The sequence below is a fragment of the Malania oleifera genome, chromosome 3 (assembly GCF_029873635.1).
Source record: "Malania oleifera isolate guangnan ecotype guangnan chromosome 3, ASM2987363v1, whole genome shotgun sequence".
Lineage (NCBI taxonomy): Eukaryota > Viridiplantae > Streptophyta > Magnoliopsida > Santalales > Ximeniaceae > Malania > Malania oleifera.
Window position 1 is genome coordinate 102,212,342 of NC_080419.1, and position 22,847 is coordinate 102,235,188.

At 35.6% G+C, this 22,847-nt stretch overlaps 1 protein-coding gene across 1 annotated transcript in view; it reads right to left on the reverse strand.

Moving 5' to 3' along the window:
* Window positions 1-19,143, reverse strand: part of LOC131152100 (transcription initiation factor TFIID subunit 5) — a 56,800-nt gene extending 37,657 nt beyond the window's left edge. The window contains exons 1-7 of the mRNA XM_058103744.1: window positions 18,122-19,143; window positions 11,762-11,843; window positions 10,697-10,775; window positions 10,520-10,614; window positions 10,370-10,426; window positions 1,160-1,247; window positions 957-1,066 (exon numbers count right to left, since the gene is read on the reverse strand). Coding sequence (XP_057959727.1) covers window positions 957-1,066; window positions 1,160-1,247; window positions 10,370-10,426; window positions 10,520-10,614; window positions 10,697-10,775; window positions 11,762-11,843; window positions 18,122-18,294 — 684 coding nt within the window. The 5' untranslated portion in view covers window positions 18,295-19,143. The remainder of the gene's footprint in view (window positions 1-956; window positions 1,067-1,159; window positions 1,248-10,369; window positions 10,427-10,519; window positions 10,615-10,696; window positions 10,776-11,761; window positions 11,844-18,121) is intronic.
* Between the last annotated feature and the right edge of the window lie 3,704 nt (window positions 19,144-22,847).

The following is a 22,847-nucleotide window of genomic DNA, read 5'->3' on the forward strand; positions in this document are numbered from 1 at the left end:
AATTTAAATTTAAAATACATAAATTATATATTTAATGTATAATAATTTTATATATTTATATAAAATTAACTATAAATTTACATATTCAATATATTAAATTTCATAGTAACTATTTTTATTAAACTAATGAATATATTTTAGTAATATATAAATCAAAGCATCTAAATCATAAAATACATGAATTATATTTAAAATTTATTCATACAATTTATAATTCTTATGATTAAATAAATATATTTATCTATAAATTTAAGAGGGTGGACCTTGGATCAATGGTAAGCTTGCTCCTTTGTGACTGGTTGGGCACGGGTTCGAATCCAAGGGAACAGCCTCTTTGCGTAAGAGCAAGGGTAAGGCTGCGTATACTGTGATGACCCTCCTCATACCCTCGCAAAGTGGGAAGCCTTATGGCCCAAGTATGCCTTTTTTTTCATCTATAAATTTACTAAAATATAATTAACAAATTATTAAGAATTATTAATCATAATTTATTATTAAATTACGCGTTTGCTAAAATTGAAGCCAAAAGCACAATTCACCACTGTAATTTATAAAGGGCCAAAGCTAATCCAGAATTGCTTATAGAAAACCACTTACAATAACAGGAATTTTTCCCACCAAGTACTTCATATATTCAGCAGTTAAGCACTTCTTTTTAACAACCCAAACAGCACTTAATTGATCAAACGCTCATTTTAACTAATAGGTGCTAAAAGTACATTTTTAAGGGCTGTCAAACGGGGCTAAGTCAGATCAAGCCCCAGGTCTTCTCTCTTCAACTTACAAATTAAAACTAAATCAATGACAAAAACACCTCCATGCAAACTTAAGTAGTGAAGAATGTTTCACAGTAGTAAGCACATATTTTTTTATAGAACATTAGGAAATGATTATCATCAAACAAACTGCAAATTCATCAATAAAGGGGAATATAGTAAGTGGCTTTACTGACTCACCCCCCAATGTATCTCTTTCTGATTTATCTGATTGGCTGCCTCTTGGCTACCGCCAAAGAGTGTTACAACCTCAGCATCATCAGAAATTGAGCTCGGCTGTCCTGAAGAAACTGCCAACAGATAATAATTAGTGACACACTTATAGATACAGTTAACAAAAGTATCATGAGTTTGTCCATATAATTAAAAGGTAAGAAGAGCACCTTGAAAATTAATATGCTCATTGATAATCCCAAGTATCGTGATGGATTGTGACTTGTGTAAATATTGCAGCAGCAGCTCGTAAGAGTACTGAAAGAAAATTGTCAATCAGCATCACTTGGTTTAGGCACATGAGCAATACAACACTAAAACATGAAGTAATAAACAAAAAAAAAAAAAAAAAAAAGGTAGTTAGCTAGGATTAGCACTTGTAGAAGATGTGAGGAGGATGAGTAAGATGGGAAAAAAAAAAAAGTGATTTTAGTCCATATTAGACGTTACATGAGAGGAGGGCAGACCTAGACTTACTTCAACTACAGTAGCAAGCAAGGATTTGAAGGCGAAAGTCAGAGGATGTTGCCTAGATCATACAAAACAGCATAAAAAGATTTATAATTTTTATATAGGCCAACCCCACATAGTATGGCTATGCTGTGGTTTGTGTTTCTTGGTTGCAATTTATAAGAAAAATAATAATAAAGAAGAAAAGAGGGGAAAAAAATTGTACAAGAAAAAGAGGATCAAGCTTCATTCTAATCAGGAAAAGAAAAAAAGAAAAAAATAATAAGCACAATAAAGATTTCCAATCCCACCAAATATCAGTTAATCAAGGTAAAAGCCACAATCCTAAAGCAACTAAGAAACAGCATATCTAAAATATAAAAGTTTCCAAAATAAGAAATCTAAAGTGGATGAGTGGTATAACATTAAAAGATAAATTAAGGGGTTAACATATTCGCAATAATTTAAGCATAGTATGTGTAGAAGATAATGTAAATGAGGGACGACTGAGATGGTTTGAGCACTTGCAACATAGGCCAAGTAGTGAACACAGAGAACTGAGCTAGTTAATGTTAGTTGTAGTAGAAAGGGTATGGATGGGCCTAAAATAACTTCAAATGAGATATTAAGTAACAATTTTACGGCCCTCAAATTGTTGGAAAAAATTGCCCAAGATTTTCTAAATTGGCAGAAAAGGATTTTTGTAGCCAAACAACTTGAGGCTTGATTTGTTGTTGTTGTAAGCGCAAGTATGTGGGGTGTATAATGCAATAATTATAATAGGATAATCATACTAAACATATTCAATTAATATAAATGAAATTCATAAATAAGTTAAATACAAGTTAAAAATAGCAAATATAATTTAGACATAAAAGGTCATATAGTAGATAATATCTAAATTTATTTTAAATTTAGTTTTCCATATCCTTCGTATAATAGTTATAAGTTTCAATTTAGAAAGAGAGATTTTTTTCTTTTTCTTTTTTTTGTAAACAAATAATTTTAATAGAAGAGAAAAAAGAATAATCAAAAAAAAGAAAAACAAGGACGATAAAAATTCCTCCCTTTACCAAAAACAAAAAACTAGCTACAATTCACATAAATAAACAAGAACATTTCAATGAAGTAGAGCCACCCGATCCCACTATATGTCTTCCAAAGAAACATGACTATAGAAACCACTTGCCGATACCCACAATGATGCACGATAAACCACTCCATAGTTACCAAAAAATGCTAATACCCTATCGAACCATGTATTGGTATGAACATTCCAAAATGAGGCACATTTTCATTCTGGGATGCTAAATCTAATGATCCAAAGTTTTAGATCAATATATTTCACAAATCATAACTTTTTCTTAGGTAAACGTGGGGAATTATCACATTTTAATTCTATTTCTAACATTATTAATCTATTCCACAACAAAAACTCTCTTCAAGATTTAGAAACAGCTCAACATCCTCCCCCAAAAATACAAATGACTTTACACTTTTTTCACCAATATCTAATTAAGTATACCCATGACATTCCACATTTTAAATCATGAGTCGTACCACGATCCCATTTCTGTTACACAAACCAAAATGTTTCACATTCTAGGTAACATAGCTCTACTCCACTCCAAAGGAAATCCTTAGGAGAAGGCCAACCTTTGAAGATTCTAGCATTCATCTCCAACCAAATACACCATAGAATAGCCATAATATTGCACCAATACAAAGCTTTCCTATCCTTCCCCTTGCCAAACCCCCTAAACATTATAGTACTAAAGGCGTTCAATAAGGATAGAAAAACCCAATTTCCACCAAAGATACTAAATAACTTAAAGGAGTCTTTTAGTTGAGAGGGAGGAGGTGGAGGTGTCTCACTTGTTTGAGGAAAAAACTTTTTTTTGTTAGAAAATAGTGTTGAGAAATTCCTTAAGGCTCTTGCCTTGCTCAGCATTTTTTAGGAGGCCGTAAAAAAAAATTGTCCAGAAGTGGTTTAGCGCATATTAATTTCCATAATAGGGAGTTCAAGGGTTTTAGATCTCTAGTGAGGTGCAATACTCTGGCTTGGCCCATTTCATATCTTGATCTAATCATTTGTCATATGCTTTCTACGATCCAGTGATTGAAAGGGTTGGGAAAAGATTAAAGGGGTTGAAGAAGGTTTCTCTCTTGTAGAGGGGGGGGAATTACTCTCATCAGTGCATCCTTCTCGAATATACCCATTTATTTTCTTTCTCTTTTTAAAATTTCTACAAAAGAGGCCAGGGATTTGGAGTTAATAAGAGGTTCCTTGTAATCTAGTTTCAAGGAGGACAAGAGGAATCACTTGTTAGTTGGAGGATGGTTAGGAAACGTAAAGGTTAGGAAGGCTTGGAAATGTGATTTCTCAACATCCCTTTAATAGGTAAATGGTTATGGAAGTTTTTCTTAGAGTCTAACTCCTTATGACAGCAAGTTATCAAGAGCAAATATGGAATTCATAAGAATGGGTGGGATACCAGGGACTGATATTCTTACCCATGGAGTCCTTGGAAATTTGTTTCCAAGGTATCTTGTTATTTCTTTCCCCTCATTCATTTTAAAGTGGGTAATGGTGCTAAAATCTGTTTTTTTGGAGGATATCTAGGATGGGTGAGATCAAGGTTGTTAGAATCGGGATTCTAAGTGGGATCGTCGGAGGGATCTGCAGGATCAAATCGTAGAATCAAATCGAGAATCGTAAGATTCTACTTTCAATGTAAAATAAATATTAAAAACTTATATATGTGGACCTTATGACAAGTCTTAAGACTAAAACTTGGTTAGTAAGTTAGCAAGTATAAGAAATTAAAAATAAAATGAAAATTCAAACAATAAAAAGAACAAAAAGAAGAAGAGCAAGAAAAGGAGAAGGAGGAGGAGAAAAACAGTGCTCAATATTGTGTCTTTTCAAGACGCAAATCTGTTTCAAAGCATACCTTTGTAGCTCTGCTGGGCCTGCTGGCTTGGCTTGTTTCTCCGCTGCTGCTGATCAAACAAGAACTCTGTGTTGAAGAGGACTGATGTGTTCTTGTCGAACACCAAAGAAGGAAGAGAAGTGAGGACTGAGGACTGAGTTCTTGTCAAACCCCAAGAACTCTGTTTGTTGAACAGCAAAGAACTGCTGATCAAACAGCAAGACTGCTAGCTGCTGGTGATCAAACACCAGTCACCAGATGGAGGGCTCTCTGGTTGTCAAATAGGAGAGAAATTTGGGTGCTAGGTTGCTGAATTTCAATGAGTAGAGAACTGAGGTGTCGAACTCTAGGGAAGTCAGGTGCAGATTCTGCAGAATCTGTTCATTGATGGGAGCCAGGGAGCCATTTTGCCCCAGTTTTAGAAGACTTTGGACCAAACATAAACCTTTTGGGGCCTTTGGATGAATAAAAACACGTATTGGGCCACATTATTGAAGCCCAAAAAGGGAAAAAAAATCCGAATCCAGGTAACAAAGTAGGATCTGTACAATTCTACTTACGATTCTACGATTCCAATTCTATGATTCTTTTTACGATTCTACTTGATTCCTATTTTTTTTGCGACTTGGATCGTTTGGGTGAATCTGGATTGTAGAATCGTACGATCCTATGATCAGAATCGCGATTTTAATAACCATGGGTGAGATTTTGTTGGAATCATTGGTCCCATGTTTGTTTAGATTCTCTTCCATTCATAATACACCAATTTCAACTATCTATTGCCTCGAGGTGGGGTTCTACTTCTTGGGGGATTTAGGGGTCTCAATGAAAGGGAGGATGCTGAGCTTACTTTACTATTAGGTGTTTTGGATTTATATCCCTTATGTGAGGGGAATGTAGGCTTTGGATTGGGGACCCTTTGAGGTCCTTCTCTTCAAAGTCTTTTTTCGCTCATCTCATAAAATCCCCAAATCCTAGCCCTTTCAATCTAGACAAAGCTAAGTGAAAGGCAAAAGATCCATACTAGCCTTCATTTAGACTTTGGTTCTCAATAGAATTAATATGAATGACTTGCTTCAAATTAGGAGGCCTCACAAGACTCAAAACTAGATTTGTATGTGATTGTCATGACGAAAATGAGACTTAACTGTCATTTTTTTCTCCATTGTTGCATGGCGAGGCATTTGTGGACCAATTTTTTTTCATGTTTTGCTGAGGTTTGGGTGGCTCCAAAAAATCTATGCAATTTTTTAGTTGTGAACTTTTTGGGTTTCAAAAAGGATGGAAGAAGGACTCTTTGAAATTGTGTAGTGTTTGCTACAATGTTGGCACTTTGGCTTGAAAGGAATGGCTAGAACTATTAAAGATCAAAAAACTTCTCATTGGGAGAAAGTAATATGCCCTTGAATTTATTCGAGGCATGAGCACAACTCATATTGGAGAAGAATACGGTTTACTTTTCTTCCTTCTTTTTAAGCTCACTCTTTTTGGGGTTTTGCAAGTATATTCGCGGTCTGATATCCATAGGGATTGAAGGCTGCGTTAATGTAATTCCTTCTTTTTTTTTCATTTTTTTAGAGGATGCCTAATCCTCATGCTGTAATATTCTTAAGCTTTCATTAATGAATTTTTTATCATCAAAAAATACAAATAATTTAACTTACTCCAAATGGCCAAAGTGATGGGGGCAATGGAGAAACAATGTGAGGCAAGTCTCCCCACTCCTCAACAAAGGACACAAACATGAACCGACAGGGCCTTAGCAGGACTTCTCTTCTGAAGCAAGTCATTGGTGTCGATTTTCGTAGTCCGAACAAAAAATTTTATTTCTATGGAATTTTAGCTTTCCAAATCAAAGATTACAAGGCAGAAAGAGCAGCATTAGGATCACAAGTCACATAAGAAAAAAGGGGGAAAAAAATACTTCCCCAGAGGGATCTAAGTTCCAAACCCTTTTTTCACTCCCCAAATGAACAAGAAAAGAATAGAGCAAGTTGCCCAAGAGAGCCAACTCATTAAGATATCTCCCAAAATGGAAATCCCAAGAGAATATGCAAGAGCCAAAGGCGCTTCCCCGACCCAAAGGTCCTCACATGAATTGTCTCCCCATTTCACACTTTATACTAGACAGTAGGGGAAATAATAATGATAAATATGAAACATAAACTTCCAATTAAGGACTCAAATAAGTAATATTAACTCCCACTTTAGCATCCCACCATTCAGTAGCAAACCAAGGCAAATTACCTTATGCCAAAGAGAAATAGGCTCTAAACGAAAACGCAGTAACCATTTCCCCACCAAAGAGATGTTTTTGGACACCAAATTACTTAGGCCCGAGCCTCTTTCCCTTTTAGAACTACTCCAAATTGCCCAAACTACAAGATGGTCTCTACTCCGCTCACCACCACTTGACCACAAAAAATCCCTAACTTCTTTTCAAGCCTCTGCAACACCAATTCTAAAGAGGGAATGATAATACATAGGGACGGAGGGCATACAAGCATGGATAAGAGTAATGCAACCCTATAAAGTGAAGAACAGTCCTTTCCACCCACCCAATCTCCTAGCTACTCTCTCAAAAACAGAACCAAAACAAGTCAGAGGTGGGGTTACCTCCTAAGGAGGCACCCAAATAGGTAATAGCCCAACTCAAAACAGCAGAACTTCCTAGCCTAGCAAAAGGATCTGTATTAATTTTTTTTTTTTATAGAAAGGATCCATATTAACATCTAGACCTTCCAAACCACTCTTAGAAAAGTTAAACTTCAACCCCAACATTATAAACACCTGGATGGTGGTCATCAAATTAGAGAAGCAACCCAAATTCTCTGAAAGGATAAGGACAGTTTCATCTGCAAACTAAAGATCTGATATGGTCGGCACATACCTTACACAGTTAAGCCTGTCCGCCAAACATCTATAAATCATCCTAAACATCAGCCAAAAGGAGAAAGTGGATCCCCCTCTCTTAGACTCCTGGATGTACAAAACCAAGACTTTAGACTCATCGTTCACTAAGATTGCAAAAACCATAGAAGATAAACACCCCAGAATCCATTTCCTCCGCCTCAAACCAAAACCTTTTCTACCCATTACCTTGTCCAACAGTCCAAGCAACACCAACTCACCCTATCATAATTTCAACACTAGACCTCTCTTTTTCTTTCAAACTGCATCTTCAACCCCACTCATTTGCTATCAAAGCTGCATCTAGAATCAGTCTACCACCTCATAAGATTTCTTAAAGTCCAATTTCAATTTGGGTATTGAATCTCAAATTTGATTCCAAGGAAATTCCATGTTATAGTTGAAATTTCAACAAATTTCACTAGAAGTTCGACAATTCAATAAATATTGGATGATTTCTGGAAATTTTTACAGAAACTTTATAACAAGAAATTTACAACCATTGGTGATGGAAATTTCGACATTTTTATTAAGGAAATTTAAAACCATGGATAAATCGAGACACAAATTCCCAAAGGCTCAAGTAAGTTATATTAATTCACACTTTAGCATCCCACCCATTTTGTAGAAGTTGAAATTTACTAATACTATGAATTTCCTCATGCCAAACAGAAGTAGGTTCTAAAGGAAAACGCTATAACCACTTCCCTGCCAAGGAGACGCTGTTAGACACCAAACTACTTCGACCTAAACCTCCCTCCTATTTAGATCTAATCACAATTGTCCAACCTAGAAGACAGTCGCTATCTCGCTCACCTACTCCCAACCACAAAAAATCCCTCCCTCACCAGTCACACTGGAATTCCAAAAGGGAAAGATAATACAAAAGGATGAAGAATAGACAAGCATGGATAAAAGCAACATGACCCCTTATAGAGAAAAATGCTCCTTTCCACACATCCAACCCCCTAGCCACTCTCTTAAAAACCAAGTCCCAAAACGAGTCAGAGCAAAGGATTACCTCTTAAGGGGACACCTAAATAGGTAATATGCCAACTCAGAATGGCACAACCAGCTAACCTAGAAAAAAGGATCTCAATTAATATATAGACCCACACCACACTTTTAGAAAATCAATTTTTAACCCCAACACTTTTTCAAACACCTACAAAGTGGTTAGCACATTAGAGAAGCAACCATATCCTCCTAAAGAAAGAGAATAGTACCATCTCCAAACTAAAGATGCGAGATGACAAATCCTGATGACCTACCTAAGCCCTTCCACCAAATCTCTATCAACGCCTTTATCTATGATCCTACTCAGGACAGAATCTGCAATAGAAAAATAAAAGGGGAAAGAGGATCTTCCTATCTAAGATCTCTAGAAGCTTGAAACCTCCATCTCCTCCATCTCAACCCAAAACCCCTTTTTTATCTATGATTGTAACCTTATCCAAGAAACCCAGCTGAGCCCATCATAAGCCTTTTTAAAATCCAGTTTCAAAGCTAGAACCCTCTTCTTCATTTTATTTTTATCTACATTAAAACATTTTATTGCTTTTCATATCCCCAAATGTCATGTCTCATAACTCCAGCATCTCAATTCCCTTATATCTCACATCACATCCAGTATCACATCACATTATCTAATAATTCATCATAATACCTCATCTCACATATTTCATGTTTATATTGCAAAATATTTCATCTCATATATACTATATTATGTTTCAAATCATCTCTCATATCTCATATCTTCAAAATTGAGATAATTTTGTTTATAATATTATTACCATTTATTTCTTCCTAGGCACAAACACAGTCTCATGCGCACACACAGTTGCAAACACTTAATATAGCTACACTATTTATGCACATACAAGAGGGCACATACATTTTATTTTCCCACTTATATGCAATTCTTACATGGTACGCATTTATGTACATTCATATACAGATAGAAAATTTTGGCCCAAGCATGCCCATTACCCTATTTCTAATCCCTCCCACGCCAAAACATAATGTGCACATGTGGTGGATCACAAGAACAAAATATTTACCCTTTCACCCTTATAAAGTTCTCTACCTTAATATTATAGTCTTCTATATTCCTTGTAGTATGATAATAAGCTAAGAAGAAAGTTACGCTGCGTTTGGAAGCATGGATTTCAGACCTTGGATTTGGATTCATGTGGATTTGGACAAAACTCAATACAATTTTGTATTACTTTCTCCCAAACCCAAGGTTAATGTCAAAAGATTAAAAATTATTCAAAATAAATAAGAAATATAAAAAGTAGCATGTGACCGACATAGTGGCATGTGGAACCATAATCAGTCATTGAAAGAACAGCTGTGACTGACATGCAATTCCTTCAAAGACATTTCAATGAAAAATGTCATTTTGGCATTCTACACTCTACAAAGCAAAAGCATTGCAAACCACAGCCAATAACAAAGAAATGAACATATTTGCAGTAAATTAGGCATAACTCTTGTAGAAGATAAAATAAGAGAGGGATAACTCAGATGGTTTGGACACTTGCAACGTAGGCCCCATAGTGCACCAATGAGGAAGAGTGAGTTACTGTGAAGGGCAGTAGAAATGATAGGGGCAGACCTAAAATAACTTGGAATGATATAGTTAGTAAGGATTTAATAACCCTAAATTTGTCAAAAGAAATTGTCCATGATCACATAAATTGGCGGAAAAGGATTCATATAGCCAACCACACCTTGTGGGACTTAAGGCTTGGTTTTGTTGTTGTTGGAACAAAAAAGTAATTTACTGAAATTGTATAACAAACAAAGTAATATTGTCATTAAAACTGTGTCACAATATTTCAACCTGCAAAGTGTGATGCTAAAGCAGAATTAACTTAATGGAAAATCCAATACAAACATAGCTCAGGTGAAATATTGTAATCAAAATCTGTTACTCCAGATGATAAATATTGGACCTTGATACCCAAAATTTCATGAAACTTGAGAGGGCTTCCATTAGCCAAGAGAATGAATAACTGGTATAGCATATAACAGATTTTTACAATATTGGAAGAAAATAACTGAGAAACAGTCAAGTATTACCTGACATATTTTTATGTTGACTTTGCTCTGCCTCAGAGAATGAGCAAATTCCATCTCCTGAATTGAAGAAATTGAAAAATCTTTCACTGTACAAAACTAACGGTATTAAGCTTAGGAAATGTGATGTGAAGGTTTAGGATAGGAATTAACCTCCAGATGTGAAGGAGAAAGCACTCCTTCCAATTTTTGTAGGTCTCTTGAGTGCATTTCATGGTCTTCACGGAAGCTATTGAAAAAGGTTCGAGCTGGGTATTTCAACAGTAGTCACACACAAATAAATGCAAAACAGCATGGCACTTATGAACCAAAACAGTGTTCAAAGTTTACCTTCTTGAATGTGACCTTTTGCAACAAGATCCATGAAACAATGGATAAATGCTGGATAAAGCACACGAAGCAACTCATGCTGCAGAGTTTAAATGCATAAAGTAAATGATTCTTGGTATTTTCTGATGGCAAAAGAAATCTATTAAGAGATAAAGATGAAATCCATATTTAAAAAATGACAAAGTCCTATAAATAAAAATTAAAAAAAAAAATTAAGAAACTATGTTATAGAACTCTCTAAGCTATTTAACTCCCTCCAAACAATTTTTTTTCTCCACATAAGTTTTCACCTTTCACTGGCTCACCAAGCCTAATTTCCTGGCCTCCAGCAATAACCAACAGGAAGCCCATCTCATCCAATAATCCCGATGCTTTACCATCTCCACAATCCTCCATTCTAATATCGACATCAACAGAAAAGTTGCTAGGTTGGAAATGGATAACACACCATCACCAACATGAATATTATCCTGTGCCCCAACTTTGTTCTCATCAGTAGCATTCAGAGACCCTTAAGCAAAACTTTAAGCCCATTCTCATTCTCCTCTCCTGCAAAACATTCCTCATAAAAAAAGTTAGACCCCCTTTCAAATTACTCACAGTGTTTCAGGTATACAAGTAGTCCCTTCCAAGATAGAATCATCAACATCCCAATAGAGTTCTCATAATTCATCAAAAAATAAACCTTTACCACATCCAAAACATTATCAAAATCAGTCTCCCCTGAATCATCTACCACCTCTTGCTTCCAACGCATTCATCGTCCTTTGCTTTCTTATGCCCAATGACCACATATACTAGAACTTCTATAATATAAAAACAACCATCCCTACTACTCTTTAGTATCTTTTCGGTATTCATTTGCATTGCTATTCTTTTCCTCAAAATAACAAGATTCATCAATCTCATACTAAATTGCCTCCAACCAGTTAGTAGGCATACAAAAAAGCAAACATAATATTAGTTTAAACTACACAAACTTCACAAGCTAGCCATGCTAGTCACCAGTAGGAAAAATATATATATATAACAAAAGAATTTTCCAGCAAAACTCAACAACCAAACCTTGTACAAATCCAGTGAACTGTAAGTCCATGATCTTAGCTTGCTATATCCATCATGATATCGTGCAGGCCCACTCTCTGATCTGGAAAAATGATAACATTAGTTAGAAATGTGGAAGTGCAACTTACGCCTCACATTGATTACTATCCCTCACATGCAACTACGCCTGCTCCAGTGTCATTATGCCAATGCCACTAAAAAGTCTGTCTTGAATGCCAGACTTCTAGTAGCAAACTAGGAAACAATCATATTTGTCCCAAATTTTCAGAGTAATTGCATAAACAAATAGAGAGACTAAACTTATCTGTTGCAACTAGCCCACGAAATATGTTTTTTAAAACAGATATATGATAAAAGGAAAGCGTATTTTTTTTACACGTGATGGGATAGATTCATTAAAAGCCTGTCAAGAAAGGCAAACAAAGATTAAGAGAATATTACACAATAGTGAAGCAGCAACAAGATCAACAGAAAAAGGAGATTATCAACGAAACTTAAAATATCATTATAATTTGAACTAAAACCCTTAGTTTCCCAAAAATAAAATAATTTGAAGCCTTAGTGACTGGAACCTCCTTACTAGACAACACTTCCATCTCAGAAATTCAATTCTACAGTTCTACACAAAACCTTGATTGAATCTCACTCCAATCATGACAAAATCTTCCTCCCATCATTATAAAACTCAAAATGCATTTAGTAAGCCATCAGGCTAAGAGTTTTTTTTTTTTTCAAATCAATAAGATGAAGGATGAAGAAAGAAGTAATTTTGCCACTTCTTAGGCATTGTCATGTAAAAATATTGTCTCCACGAAGTTATAAAGCAATTTTACCACTTCTTAGGCCGTGCCATGTGTGTCTCGAAGGAAACATATCACGCTCCAACACCATCTGCCTTGCCAAAAGCCTATAAGGGCCCCATAGAAAGACAATGCAGGGAAAAAATGTCATTTTTAAACAAACTGCAACTAGCTTTGCCCCCTCCCATTAACTTTCATCCTAGCCTAATAAGGCTTTTGGAAGAACATACTAAAATCCTCTCTATCCCAATAAGCATCTCCATACTAGTGCCTTTTAGTGGTTGCATGACATCCATTAGTTAACAAATCCATTTATGTATTTGTTTCATACTTTCAGTAAAAGAGATATTCATTAAAGGGCACTGCACAAACCAAAGAAAGGAGAAAAAAGATCAGGAAGAATATCATATTATCATCTATTATACAAAATGTTTAGACAATCAAAAACTGCTTGTAGATACAGAGTACACCGGCCAATAATCCATCCAGTTGGAGCAGTAAACCACCTCTGTTTTAATAGTTGTGAGAGAAGTATCTGTTCCTTTAAAAAAATCTATCTATTTCTCTCCCTTAACACAAGCCAAAAGATGGTGAGAAGGATCAACAATAAAGCTTCTTTCCTGTTAGATCCTGATTGAATGACTTTCCAAGCCCAAATCTCCATCTCAACCGTCCCCGCAATGGCCCAAGATTGGCCAACCAGTGCCCCAGCTCAGTACCAAAGGTTAGACGAACAGCAGAGTAGCATAATGTGATCCACAGATTCAACATATTCATTACCCAAAAACATCTAACCAGAACTTTCCCCTCTGCAAATTATCAACTATTAAACTCCTGCCTAAAGTCACTTCACAGGCAAACAAGGAAACTTTAGTCAGGGACACTGTTTTCCATATAGCCTTCTAACAAAAATTAGCACCATCATCATCGGTGTTTAATCTGTCAAGCTTCCTATAGAAGGAACTAAACATTATTGCAAGGCTTCCACTAAGGCTTGTCAAGATTAGATTGAGTGACAAATTTCATTTCAGGCAGTTAAAAAAATCAGCTTAAGCTTCTAGGTCATTCCTTTCAAAAGGGATATTTCACACCATTCCATTGTCTGAAAACTCAAACGTACACAATAATCAATGCATCCTTATTATAGACTAGGTTGAAAATGTCAAGAAATTAAATTTTCAGGAGAGAAAACCCACAGCAAATGTCATGCCAAAGAGAATTCTGTCACCATTTCCCAGTTTAAAGTAGATGAATATGAAAAAAAAAACTCACCACTTTTTTTATAGAAAAAAATTATAAAGGAGAGGAAACAAAAGTAAGAGGATAAGAAATCCCCACAATGGGAAGAAACCAAGCACGCTCATATTAATAATTTTTTCCAATCCCACTGAAAATTCTCAAAACATGTATTAAAACAGCTTCAACTAAGAACCCAACAAGATGCAAACTACTGAATCCTATCTGGAAGCAAAGTTGAAGACAACTTCTTTCGATTTAAAACAAGCGCATTCAGTTCTGAGACTTCTGACCTAACCCCTGCATGACAGCAAAGAGCAAACACCTCCACAAAGCTACAGTATCCTTCCTCTTCCCAAATTCAATGAATGAAATACCCAAAAATCATCCACTGTTTACAATCAGGAATCCTCCTCAAATAATCCAACAATCTACTCCATATGCCCCAAGAAAATGGCCATTGTAGAAATAGATGAGACAGTCTCTAAAGTATTAAAACACTAAAGAAACAAATATCTAGGGCCAAAGCCTTGGATGGCCTCCTACTCTGCGACAGATTGTTCCTGTTAAATCTATTAAGAAAAGCCTTCCATCTCTTCCTAATCCATTTCCAAACACCAACCACATCAGGCTCTCTAGGCTCCTTAGATGACCACCCACTGTGAATTTGTCATCAATACCATAATTTTCATAATTATTTTCCTCCATTAGTGTTCCATCTCCAACATAAACAATGAGAGCCATTTTTCAAGGATTCAAGGAAGACTTTGTTAAACTTACAAACAAGGTAAGGGATTTAATTCCCAAGCCACCAACTAAATTGGTTGTGTAAGAACTAAGAACCCTGCAATTAAATAAATGCAACTTCATGTTCTCACCCATATTACCCAAATAAATCTCTTTCGTATAGCTTCCACCATTTGGGCCACTGAACATGGAATGGAAAAGAGGGCATGAAGTGTACCAAAAAATTTGAGAGAATACTCTTAAATCTTAATAATAGTCGGTCTTCCATCCTTGGAAAGGTAGTTATCCTTCCAAGCAGCTAGCTTTATTACAAAAAACTGTCAATAATAGGCTCCCAAACACCTTTTTCTTTGAACTTGGTCCCAAGAGGGAGCCCTAAGTAATTCATCGAAACGGTCCCCAATTGGCAACACAAGATGCCAGACAAGAACCTGCCTTATCCCCAATGCACTGATTCTCATATCAATTTTCGAAGCAAGAGGCAAATAACTTTGCTATGAATAGAAGATGAGGAAGGTATTCCCGCCTTGTGTGGTCTTTTGAAGCAAGAGACTAAGAACTTCCATAATTAAGATGAAAAAGAAGAGAGACAAACTTCTTTTGTACGTTGTAAACCTCTAGTCTCTAGATGAGTGAAACCTCTTAGAGGCTGCAAGACTTGTTAGGGGGTTCTATTTCTTCGAAACAATCTACCTTCATTAAGGATAAGACAGACTTTAGATGATGTCTTGGTTGCCAATGAAGTGGTGAAGGATGTGAGGAGAAGGAAGGGAGGGATGTTTTGCTCAAATTGGACTTTGAAAAAGCCTATGATATGGTGAGGTGGGGTTTTCCAGGTTTAATGATGGCTAAGAAGGCTTTAGGGGGTGGTTTGGAGGAGATGGAATTGGTGACTATGTATGTCACAGCAAATGGTAAAACCGAGCGTATGGCGTGAGGTTTCATGGGATTTAAGTCAAAAGGATCCTCAATCTGCTATTCTTATCACTCTAGTAGTTTATTTGTTGAGTCATATGCCTAGCCATGCTCAAGGACTTGATGTGATTGGGGTTCTTAAGGTCCATAGGGAGGCAGTCATAGTACCCAATCTTCAAATTGCACATCATACCTTTCTTCTACTTGAGGGTAATGTTGTCAAATTCTGAAAGGATTTAGCTTAAATTTTTTGAGAAGATTTTTCAATAGATCAACATGCCGGGTTGCAGGCATTAAATATTAGGAGGGAGATGTGTAAGAGGTTCTGCTGTCACTGACTATACTATTTTAGACTAGATTCTAACTTATTGGGTCTTCCTCTTAGCAAAAATCCTAATTATTCTACCTTTTGGGATCTAGGGCTGGAAAGAGAGGGTAATAGGTGTGGGGATTTAGGGGGTCACATCACTTTTATTAATGTGGCTATTTCTAAGAAGAAGTCAACAAAAAAGAAAGAAAGATAAAAAACTAACTAGCTATGAGGAAAGGGGCGGGTGGGATCACGATTGACTAACGGAGAAATCACCCGAAAGGGTAAATATTGGTTCGAATCCAATTCGTGAGGCACATGTGCAAGGAAGCAAGCTAAGGCACTGAATGACCAATCACTTTGATTTGATTCCATTCTAATCTTGTAATGAAAGAGATTCACATGCAGACTTGTTCTTTCAAAGTTCCTAAGGAGTGACTGCTATCCTCAAGAGGCCTACAAGAGATTCTTTGTGGTTAGGTGCCATGGAAGAGAAGAGAGATGATCTTGTTAATTAAGATAGGGTTAGAAAACCAAAATTTGATGGGGGTATGCGCCTCCACAATTTGGTGTCTATAAATATTTCCATGGTTGGAAAATAGTTATGAAAGTACCCCTCAAGGTTGATTCCTTTTGGAACTTGGTAATTCAAATCAAGTATGGCTTGCATTAGAATGGTTCAATACTTCTCATGCAAGCCCATGAAAGTTTATTTCATAAGTTGACCACTTCTTCCATCTCTTGCCCAATTCCTAGTTGGGAATCTTATTTGGTTTTGGGAGAAAATTCGAGTGGGTGTGGTTTCATTAGAATCTTTGATCCCCCATCTTTTCAGACTTGCCTTGACTAATGCTTTTTGTTCTTTGGAGTGGGCTCTCTCTTCGATTTCGTTTTTTCAGAAATCTCAATGAGAGGGTGGCATTGATGGAGAGGGTGGCATTGATGATGTGGCTGCTTTGTTGAGTGTTGGAGTCTTTTGACCCTCAAATGGGAATAATTTGAGGATTTGGGTCAGGGTTTCATAGATTCTTTTCTAAGAAATTTTTTTTCTCAATTGTTGAAAACCCCAAATCATTGTTGAAGGTGAGAGGACTTTATAAGGCTATTAGTCCAACATTTGTGTTATGTGTTTGAAGTAGGCGAAACCAGTGCTCAATTGTTTCTCCATCCTCATATGAATAAACAGCCTTTTAATGAGGCACTAGTGTTGCCACGGTCTGATTTTTCTTGTTGGTGTCGTATAGAGGCTTTGGGAGAAGTAAGAGAGGATAGTCTTATGGAGATGTGCTTCTTTTACCCATTTGAACCTTGGGGACTGAAAGGAATGCAAAATTTTTTTACGGCAAAACTCCTCTATACCCATTACGGGATAGAGTAAGTTGTCTTGCTTCCTTTTAGGCTCATTATTTGGGTTTCTTACGGGGATTTTTGCTGTCCAATCTTCAAAGTGATTGGAGATAGGATTTAATATAATTGTTAAACTGCTTTTTGTTTGCACTTAGGAGGATATATTATCCTTCACTCTTTGTAACTTTTCCTCTTTTCTGATAATGAAGTATTTACAATAATATCCGACCCACTTTTTCAAATTGTCTATGGATATTTTAGTTGTTTTAGTAGTTTCTCACCATTCCTCCTTATTTCTCCCCAGTTTGGCAGAGAAAAAAGTGATCTTTTTCCCTCTTTCTTTCAACTCCTTTTCTCCTCTACATCCTATACAACAGAGTGAAGAGGCGATGAGACTGATGAGAAATCCATTTATTTTTTCCTTCTCTCCTCTCCCCACTTCTTCCCAACCAAACGGTGTACAAAGAATTATAAGCTATCTTCAAGATGCCAACGTCAAAAATTATCATTTTCGTGAATGCACATCCTGGAACTTAGCAAGATGTGCATCCAGGAAAACTAGCACTATCAGCATATCCAGATGAGACTTTTTTGCACAGCAGATGTGCCATATATGTAAGTTACTCGAGTGCTCAACTTATTTAAGGCTTCTGGGTTGGGAGAGGGAGAGAGAGAGAGAGAGTAGTTACAGAAAATCAACAACGTTTAGCGATAGCAGACGAGCATTATACAACATGGTGAAAGGAACTTCAAATATTTATTAGGAAAAACCAGCTCCTTAATTCTCACAAAGTCCCAACTTGCAAACACACAAAATTTCCTAAAATTATAGTCAAAAAAAAATATCCTAAACCAAAACACTAGAAAACATCGTTATAACTCGAAAAATTCAAAAGGCCCATCTCACAAATTCACGTTATATACATAAAGTACAACAAATAATTTCAAGAGCACGAAACGTGTGGAACAGATGGTGATAGAGAATGAATGATTACAGAAGCGTACTCAGAATATGCAAGGATCTGCTTGGCGATATCGGGATCAGTCTGGGATGTAGCAGTGGAAGAAGAAGAGGAGTTCTTGGTTTGCTGTTCTTCTTGGAAAGCTAGCTCCGTTAGCTTAAAACCCCTCTTCTTCAGAAACGTCATCACTACTTTCTCAATCTTTTCTTCATCCATCTCTCCTTCTCTCTCTCTTACTAAATGCAAGCGATATGGAGAGTTCCTAGACGAAAGAAGTGGGAAGCTCCCCCAAGAACGTCACTGTAGAGGCTTCCAAGCTCCCCCCAGAACGCCGCTGTAGAGACTTCTACTGCCCAGACCTCTGCTAATCGGCGGCGAGAGCAAACGGACGACACTCTGGGTTGGGCTGCTCGTATTTCGTAGAGAATTGGGAAAAGAGGAGAAAAAGAGAGACGAACGGGCTCCGCCGGCCGTAGATCGGTGAAGGGTTTTTCCGCACTATACTCAGATAGTCAGATTTTAATTTTAAATGGGTCGGGCCGTCGTCAACGGGCGGATTTATAAACGGGTCAATGTTACGAATCACGGGTTACCTATTTAAAAAATAATTATATATTTTACTTTTTAAAAAAAAAGTACTCTTATTTTATTTATTAAATCTTTAAAAAAATATAAAATAAAAACAAAAAATGCAGATGGACCGACTAAGTCTCTGTTTGCAGGCTGAAGAGCCGAGACAGAGGGAGATTGAGGCCTGAGACAGTGAGACTAAGAGTGAGCCGAGAGTCCGAGACTCGAGAGGGGCGAGATCGTGAGAGGGAGAGTCGGAGATTGAGGGAGGCTCAGAGTGGGAGGGAGAAGGACCGCGTGCGGCGACGACGTGCTGGTGCTGGGCTACCTAGGGTGCCGGCGGAGTGCATGCTGGGCCGAGGGCTGGGTGTGGGTAAGACAGAAGAGATTTCATATTAGGGTTCCTTGGAGGAGTGGAAATGTGAATGGCTGAAGGGGATAGCAGGAGCCAGCCGCGGCGATTGAAATAGGAAATGGGAAGAAGGGCAGGCTGGGTTAGGGGGGGGGGGGGGGTGGTGGGGTTTCAGGTTCCTGTATAGGAATAGGACCAAATAAACGGGTCATCCGGAAACTGACCCGACTCAAATACGGGTTACCTCATTTATAAACGGATGGGTCAGGAATTGGCTCATTTATAAACAAGTTGAATTTTATAGATCCAAACCCGTCTTAACCGGACGAATCACGGGTGACTCGTTGAGACCCATTTTGCTAGGCCTATAGCGTTGGAATTCCAAATGCCCATGGTTCGATTTTTTATCTTGAATTCCAAATGGCCATAGTTCAGTTTTTTTATGTGTTGCTAGCCATAGCTTTAGTTAAAATTTATATTTATTTTGAGAAAATAAATGTGAAAAAATGAATGGATGTTGAAGTGTATTTAAATTTGATTAAAAGAGTAGTTATAATCAATTATAAATATTTTGAAATAATTATAGTTGATTATATAAGTATTTTGAAATTATTATAAATACTTATAAAAGTATTTTGAATAATTTAATAATTAGATTTTTTTTTAAAAGAAAAGGAAGAATTTGCTTTCTAATAATAGATGTATTAAGGAATCAATGGAAAACACTTATTGAGAAGTATTTTTTTAGAAAAAATTAAATTTAATAAGTGCTGATTATAAGTATAATTGAAAAAGTTTTGAAAGTTCTAAATGGAGTTTGTTAAATTTAAAATAAATGGTATTTTATTAAGTACTTTTATTATAGGATGATGTATAATTATTTTAAAATATATTTTAAATTTAAAATATTAATAACTTCTTATTAAAATTCTCATCGGTAATAACTTTATTGCTTTTAATTAACATTTAAATTTTTCTCTTAAATAAAATAATACTAGGTTATCGGTTGCAATTAATAATAATCTAGTTACTAATTTATTTTTATAACATATGATTATTAGATCAATTTATGTTAAAAAATATTATTGATAATTAAATTAATTTTTTTAATTTATTTAATGTTAATTTAAATTTATAGATAGTCATTTTTATTCATTTTAAAATTGAATTATATTTCATTAATAATTAATATGTTATAATACATAATAAAATAATATATGATTACTTGTTAATATATTTTTTAAAACTATAAAAAAAGTCATTAAAAAATTTTATATTTATGAAATTAACCCTACTTGTAACGACCCGAATAAAAATGGTATTTAAATAATAAAGGAAGGGAAATGGAAACCAGAAACAGAAGGAGACCGTAGACTTCGTCGACGACATCGCATTTTGGGGGATAACCATAATTTCAAGAAAATGGCCAAGACTCGTCGACGAATACAGGGCCTCGTTGACGAGTGCATCAGAAAATTCATCGACGAACACAAGGCTTCATCGACGAAAAAATACAGAGAGAGGTTCTGGGACAACTTGAATTTCATCGACGAATACAGGGTCTCGTCGACGAATTTAATGAAGGACTCGTCAATGAGGTGACGTGTCTCGTCGACGAAATCCCCCGTTCTATAAGTATGAAAATCAGGATTCTAAGCTTCTTTAAGAAGCCAACTCTCTCCTCTCTCTTTCCCCTTCGGTTCTTCCTCTTTCTTCCGTCAATTTCGGGCCAGATTTACGTTGGATCGACAATTCGAAGTTACCATGACGCTCCTAGCGAGATTCTCTACAAGTTTGCCAAAGCGGATTGTCGCGGCGTCCCGGGAGCGCGTGTGCCCCGGGCGGCGAAATTAAAAATCAATTTTTATATTTTCAAGAAAAATGGGAATGTCGGAGTTGCCACTAACCTTTAGTGCGGTTAGAACACATGATTACTACCCCGTTAGGGGTAGAATCGGTCTACATTACCAGAGTTGGGGCCGGGAGTTCGGTTACGCGAGGGGAAGGTACGAGCACCCCCTACGCGCCCGTTCTTACGAACAGTACCTAATTAATTTGAAATTATCTCTAAATTAATCTAATAATTCTTTATATTATTCCTTTTTATGAATTTATAAATACATGTAAAAAAAATAAATAAATAAATATATACATATATATATATATTTCCTCGGAACTTAGGGTACGTGATGCCCGAAGGCTCATACCCCCGCAATAAAATCATAGGGATATACCCACACAAAAATAGTTACTAAAATAATACCAAAATATTATAAATAATAGATATCTCAATACAAAATATAAACATAGGATATAGTTGAGAATTCCATAAATATGTGAAAGTAATATCCCTAACATATTATAATGATAATATATTACCTGCAATAATAATACTACTATAATAATAACATGTATATATCTCATAATATTAATAACACATAAATACCAATATGATATTATAATACCACTTTAATATATATATATATATATATATATATATATATATACATCATAACATGTAAATATTAATACTATACCATAATAATACTACTAGACTAATAATACATATATGTCATAATTTCACTAACTATACAATATGATAATAATATATCTTAACAAATAAAAACCCTAACTATAAATAATCAAAATTTTAACACAACTCTAATAAAACCCTGTTAATATTGACAATAAAGGAAACATGACAATAAATCAAACCCTAAAAGTTAAATATAAACAAACATGGAAACAAATAAGACGAAATTATGGCATTTATACAAATCCAAAAATAAATATACAATGATATGGAAATAATCAAACCCTAAAAAATTCAACATGCAATAAAATGGAAATAAATCAAAAATCCTAAAAAATATGTACTAATAATTTGGAAACATAACAAACCCTAAAGTTAAAATGTGATAATAATATGGAAACACTCATAACCCTAAAATTAATAAACGGTCTTTATAGAGGCAATCAAAATCCTAAAAATATTAATAACATGCTAATTATAATAACGATGATAATAACAATAATAAACAATATGCTTGTATTTATACATAAACAATGTACTTAATACTACCAATAATGTACAAAAAATATAATATTTATACTAACACAATTCATCTAATAGTTATACTAATAAACTAACAATGATATAACCAATACTAGTATACAAACAAATATTAATAATAAAACACCAATAAGAATACTGATATCAATAGTAATATACAAACTATGTAATACTAATACTAATATAATTAATATAATAATAATGCTAATAATAATAAACCAACTATATAATAACATTACTAATGCTAATACCTAAACAATATGGTAATAATACTAATACCATCAATATAATAACAACACAACTACAATCCATATAATAGCAAAGGCAATAATAATATTCAAACCATATGATAATATTATTAATGATAATATACAAACAATATAATAACATTATTAATAATGATATACAAACAATATAATAATATAATATATAAATAATAATAATGTTACTATCAAATATACTAATATGGTCAATATAGTGTATATATATATATATAACTAAGTATACCCAGTTGGTCGGAGAAAAAGATGACCGCCGATGGAGGCTGTGACGTGGTTGCAGAGAGGGCCTTCGGGTGGTGCAGATGGTACTCGGGTCTGCTGGTCTACTGCTGGTGTGACGGAGACGGATCAGATGGCAGTGAAGAGGAGGGGGTTCTGCAGGAGGGTGGTCGGAAATCTGGAGATGTCGTAGGGCGGTGACGGCGACGGTGACGGTGACGATCAAGATGGGTGACCGGAGCAGGGGTGGCTGGAAAGACGAATGAACGCCGAA